The sequence below is a fragment of the Triticum urartu genome, chromosome 3A (assembly GCF_056163025.1).
Source record: "Triticum urartu cultivar PI428250 chromosome 3A, HENAU_Tu73, whole genome shotgun sequence".
NCBI classification, from domain to species: Eukaryota; Viridiplantae; Streptophyta; class Magnoliopsida; order Poales; family Poaceae; genus Triticum; species Triticum urartu.
In genome coordinates, this window is record NC_141875.1 from 71,687,839 (window position 1) to 71,693,717 (window position 5,879).

At 56.3% G+C, this 5,879-nt stretch overlaps 1 protein-coding gene across 1 annotated transcript; it reads left to right on the forward strand.

Annotated features, from left to right (window-relative positions):
* The first annotated feature begins 897 nt into the window (after positions 1-897).
* LOC147978627 (auxin-responsive protein IAA2-like) lies at positions 898-3,093 on the forward strand. The gene is made up of 6 exons (XM_087546415.1): positions 898-1,757; positions 1,873-1,957; positions 2,041-2,309; positions 2,418-2,526; positions 2,604-2,667; positions 2,772-3,093. The coding sequence occupies exons 1-6, from the start codon at positions 1,655-1,657 to the stop codon at positions 2,820-2,822; spliced, it is 681 nt and encodes a 226-aa protein (XP_087402541.1). The 5' UTR covers positions 898-1,654; the 3' UTR covers positions 2,823-3,093.
* Positions 3,094-5,879: the final 2,786 nt, after the last annotated feature.

A 5,879-nucleotide genomic window follows, 5' to 3' on the forward strand; every position in this document is an offset into this window, starting at 1 on the left:
CCGGCGTGGCTTCTCCGACGAGGACGCCCTGCGGTGGGCGCGGGACGACTACCTCCGCGACGAGATGGTCCGGCAGCGCCGGGCCCTGGAGGAGATCGCCGCCCGCAAGTGTGGGCGCGAGAACGAGCATGATGTCGTGGTCCTCAGCGACGACGACGCCGCCGCCCCCGGATCGTCCAACCCGCCGCGCCAATCTGGGGAGGGATGCAGCAGCTGGGACGGCGGAGGCGTCGGTGGAGGCGACGACGACGACGACGACGGCGGCGGCGGCGGTGACTACACGCGGTTCTACCGCCTCCTCGGCATGTAGAACCGCGTGGGCGGGCGGCGAGGCGGGCGGCGAGGAAGACGGCGGGGGTAGCCTGCTGTAGTTTTTTTCTTTTTTTATAAAGTATGTTTAAATTTAAACGAACTCGCCGATGTTTGCGTTAAATTTAAGTCGTGTTTGCACCGTATTTGACTTTTTTAAAAACCTGTGGGGGGCCGCGACTGGGGGCATCACGCCCCCAGTGCGCGGTTTAGCGCCGGTGCGTCTTTAGGGGGCGATTTTTTGCCTTTCCTGGGAGGCCAGCGGCTGGAGATGTCTTTAGGGCACTATGCACTCGCAATTTTTACTAGGACACTGTTCTAAGTACAGTATGTTAGTAGCAAAAATACAGTGGGGAGTCGGGACGACAAAACACGGAGGGTGGCGCGTGTGGCGGAATGGAATTTGGCCCGCCGGATCAGGCCGGGGTTGGGATATCAAGATATGTTTGCGCCCTAGAGGGAATCATGATGAAGCCATCAGATCACGAATGAATAATGGAAACAGTGGGATCGCTTTTGGTTCATGGCTCCCCTTTCCTCCGTTGCGCTTTCCGCTTTTCCTCCCGTTTATAAGCGCAACAAGTGCACCACAACCGAGCCCAACCCACACACTCGCTCCTTCCTTCTCCAGCCCTTCCACACACAAACCCGCAGCAGAGAGAGACGAGAGAGAGAGGTCGTAGGCAGCCGTTGCTTGTTGGCCTAGCTAGCCGCTGCGTGCTTGGCTCTGGTGGGCATCTAGATGCTCTCGTTTCCTTTCGCGGCGTCCGCTCAGCTACGCCGGAATCCCTCCGTCTCCGGGCCTTCCCTCCCTCCTCTCATGGCCTAGATTCGTGCCAGTGCTGCTCGTAGCAATCAATCCAGAGCCGTTTCTTTCTTCTTTCCTCGCGCCTAGTACGTAGCGTAGCCTGCTCTGCTGCTGCTGCCTGCTCGCTTTGAATACGCGCCCGCCCTCCTCAAAACGCTCAAACCTTGTCCCTTTCCCGCAAACCCCTGCCGCCTTTTGGTCGCTCTAGCTCTAGCGCACAGGCAGGCAGGCAGGCAGGCACAGTACTATACTCCCCGGGCGCCGCGCCGGGCTCTTTCACCTCGTCTCGGTCTCAGGTGGGCGGGCGGGCGTCCAGCACCTGCACTGTGCCCTCCTCTCGCCTCTCTCTTCCGCCATATATTCCGCCCCCGCCTGTCACCGCGCACGAGGAGAGGAGAGCCGCGCTTGTGAGTCGTGAGTCGTGACTTGTCGGAGCCAGCTCCTCTGTCTCCATCGCTGTCTTGATTTGTCGCCTGAGCTGGGAGCAGCGCCGGCGAGGGAGCGAGCTTGCTAGGGACGGTTGACTCTCACTCACTCATGGCGTGGAGCGGGTTCAGGGAGGCGGCGGCGGGGGAGAGCGGCCTGGAGCTCAGCCTCGGCCTCCCCGCCTACTTCACCAAGCCGGCAGCACCACCTGCAGGTACGTCTGCTTTGCGACGTCGATCCGTTAGTTTCTTCTTCTTGCTGCTCCCTGCCTGCTACATACTTGTTGATCATCCGAGTTTTCATGGATTTGTCTGCGTTTGTGGTGGCAGGTCTGGACGGGCAGGAGTCGAGCGGCGCCGGCGCCGGTGATTTTGCTCGCCATCCTGATGGAGGAAGCAACGGCTCCAAGGCCAAGTAGGCAAAAACTTTATTTTCACAGTTGCAGCGTTGATCTGATGATCGTCCTGTTCTTTTATACTTCGTCCACGTACGTGCAGGCCGGCAGCAGCAGCAGCTCCGGTCGTGGGGTGGCCGCCGGTGCGCTCGTTCCGGCGGAACCTGGCCGCCTCCAAGCCGTCGTCGTCCAAGGAGGACGGCAGGGCAAGCAAAGACAAGGGCGCCGACGAGCCTGCGGGCCGGAAGGGCCTGTTCGTGAAGGTCAACATGGACGGCGTCCCCATTGGGCGGAAGGTGGAGCTCAAGGAGGACGGCAGCTACGCTGACCTCTCCGCCACCGTCGACAAGCTCTTCCGCAGCCTCCTCGCCGGTACAGATACATACCCACACACACCATGCATCATCGATCTTACGCTGTCAGTCAGCCTTGTACTCTCCTGGTCTCACTCATGCCAGTGTTTCCTGCCTGTGCATGTAGCTCAAAGGGACGCCGCCGCTGCCCCCGACGCGATCGCCGGCGGCGAGTACACGCTGGTGTACGAGGACGACGAGGGCGACAGGATGCTGGTCGGGGACGTCCCATGGCAGTAAGTCAACACCTGAGACAAGTTGTAACTATGCTGATTCTGATGAACTGACAAATCTCGTCTGTGCACGCGTGCAGGATGTTCATCGTCACAGCGAAGAGGCTGCGAGGGCTCAAGAGCTCCGACCTGCCAGCCTCGTCGGTGAGTATCTCCGGAATAAGTCTGAATCCTGCGCACTATGGCATACGCCGGTCGAATCAGCACTAACTGAACCAAATCGCTATCTCCTTGTGTGTTCTTCGCAGCTGACGGCGGCCGGGAGCAGGAAGAGGCCGGCGGCCGCGGCCGACTGCTGATCGGACAAGCCCGGCGTTGTAAAAGGCCTTTTTTTGACGAGGGTTAATCCTGTTTTGCTACTACGTACGTACGCACGTATGAGGATGAAATCACGGCTATAATTAGAGCCGTGTCTGTGATGCTGCTGCTATTTTGGGGGCCATCGTGGCCGTATTTTGGTGCTTTTTTTCTACTTCTAACTAGATGCGTTCGTCGGATGCTCTAATCTAATACTAGTACTAGTATGTTCTTAGTGGTATAATTGCACAAATACTTCATGTGAACTTGATCTTTGCCGGTTGTTTGTTTGTGGTGCTGCTCGAACAGTGTTGGTTCAGGTCCAACTTCTTCTGATCGATGTATAGGACCAAAAAAGGACACACATGTAGAATTTAGATTTTTAGAAAGATGATTACCCCTGACATCTGTATCTGAACGATGCATGCATCTATTTTATTAATTATTCACAAAGACATTATAAAGTAATACATCAAGTAGTCTGAAGCCAACATTTTAGCAATAACCGTCGCTACACCTATCCACCTGATGAAGGGGTGCCGATAGTCCGAGCCTAATACCAAACAAACATCGCATAAATGCCTAACATCTAAATGCAGAGGCCCCAACCAAGACACGTATTGGGTTTGGGGCACAAACTGGTCCAACGCACTCTATGTGTCGTCGCCACCATCCTCCACCAATCCATATTCAGAGCAGAAACTAATGCACCGACCTTGCCAAGCCTCTCTGCCATCAACGCCACCATGACTCCAGACAACATCCTCCTGCGCAAGTCCATCTCCACGCATCGGGCGCTGAGTCTCCACGGCGCCACGCCGCCGAGATCCGCCGCCCTCAATGTATAAGTTGAAGCACCTCCCATCAAAGAAGTCGTCCTCTGGTCCCACGAGTCCGTGTGTACCTCCAAGATTGACGCCCCCAAGGGGGAAACGATACCAGAGCACCGTTGTCATCCGATCTACCGATCTAGGGTTTCCCACGGAGGTAGCAGAGAGTGGCCTTGAACTTCTTCACGGCGATGTCTTCAAGAAGGGAACGACGTAGACAGCGGCGCCACCGCCGGCCTTGGCAGTAGCCGAAAGCATGTTTTCACCCAGATATGTTCGAAGAAACTCCATCTCTCGTGGACGGGCCGCCGCCAGCACCAGCACCACCAGGACGAGCACACGCCACCGCCGGTACCTCCGCGGTGCCCAGAGGCCACAAGACCCGACGACACCACGCCTCACAGGCTGCATCGGCTCGGCCCGAGCACCACCCAGATTCGGGGGTCAAGAACCCAAGGCTGCAGGATCTGTCGAGGCAGCACCACCGGACGGGGACAAGCCCTCCACCTCGCCACAGAACGAGCCGCCACCGAAGCTTCAAAGAGTCGCGCCACCAAGCCACCACCGGGAACAATTGCGCCGCCGCGGGGAAGGAGGGAGAGCCGCGCCAGGGGAGAAGCCCCGTCGCCGTCGGCACTGCTCGGGATTTGCCCGGCAGTGGCCCTCAGCGGCGGCGAGGGGGAGGGGAGGGTGGAGGAGGGCCGGCGGCGGAGGCGGCTAGGGTTCCTGAGAGAGTCCTGGATTAGGGGGGGTTCGGATAGCCGAATTATACCTTCAGCCGGACTCCTGGACTATGAAGATACAAGATTGAAGACTCCGTCCCGTGTCCGGAGGGGATTTTCCTTGGCGTGGAAGGCAAGCTTGGCGATACGGATGTTCAGATCTCATACCATTGTAACCGACTCTATGTAACCCTAACCCTATCCGATGTCTATATAAACCGGAGGGTTCTAGTCCGTAGGACAACATACACATCAACAATCATACCATAGGCTAGCTTCTAGGGTTTAGCCTCTCTGATCTCGTGGTAGATCAACTCTTGCATTACCCATATCATCAATATTAATCAAGCAGGACGTAGGGTTTTACCTCCATCGAGAGGGCCCGAACCTGGGTAAAACTTTGTGTCCCCTGCCTCCTGTTACCATCCGGCCTAGACGCACAGTTCGGGACCCCCTACCCGAGATCCGCCGGTTTTGACACCGACATTGGTGCTTTCATTGAGAGTTCCTCTGTGTCGTCGCCATCAGGAAGGATGCCTCGCCCCGTCTTTAAAGACGGCACCGTTGCTAAGGGAGCTTTGGCTGTCGGCCAAACCCTCCGGCTAGGTGGTTTTCTTATGACCACCTGTTTGGCTTCTACGCCGACGATGACCTCTCGAGCCATCGAAAACAATCTTCATGTCAACTCGAAACTTGCCGAGCAGTTAAATCCAATAGAGCTTTCCTCCATAAACGAGCTCTTGGATTGCTTCGCCGCCCTGGGAGTCGCTACGGATTACGACCAGATTGGGCCTAAAACCGATCTGAGAGAGATTAACTCTCCCCAAGCCACCCATCACGTTGCTGTGGTAGAGGGACAGTGCGGCGACCCTTCATCTATCCTAAGGACTCACTACGTCCAGATTCCCGATCCCTCCAAGCCGGATGTCCGCGGAGGGGAGGATATCACTCAAGACCTGAACCGAGAATCAGGCGACGGACTGGATTCATTGGACGACACCCAGGAATCCAAATTTTCGAGTTCAAAAATTCCTCGGCCTCTGAGCCTCAGAAGGGGTAAGGCTTCGGATTCAATTCCACCCACCCACCCGAGCATTAGCGATCTATCCCAAATCAGGCAAGAGCCCAAAGAAACAGTACATCATTACTGGGCCAGATTCCTCCTGGTTATGCACAGGATAAAGGGCTGCCGCGAGGAAGACGCAATTTCATCCTTCTGCAATAATTGCACGGACAAGGGAATACTCAACGCCATAAGTCGCCGTGATATTACACGCTTCATTGACTTAGCGTCCATAGTACGAAAGTACTATGCGATGGAAAGCGCCCGGAAAACCGAAACAAAATTTTGGGACAATCCGGCCCTTAATGCAAGCCCAGTCCGAAATAAAAGGGTGCATCATCGCCAGACACCCGGGTCAAACACCAAGAGGCAAAAAACCTCTTCAGGGCATGGAACCGTACTGGAAGGATGGCTTAATGGACCCTGTAAAATTCATAGTACAGA

Coding starts and splice junctions, on each gene's coding strand:
- LOC147978627 (XM_087546415.1), top strand. CDS start 1,655: ATGGCGTGGAGCGGGTTCAGGGAGGCGGCGGCGGGGGAGAGCGGCCTG. Junction 1,958..2,040: donor AGCAACGGCTCCAAGGCCAA/GTAGGCAAAAAC, acceptor ACGTACGTGCAG/GCCGGCAGCAGCAGCAGCTC. Junction 2,310..2,417: donor CTTCCGCAGCCTCCTCGCCG/GTACAGATACAT, acceptor CTGTGCATGTAG/CTCAAAGGGACGCCGCCGCT.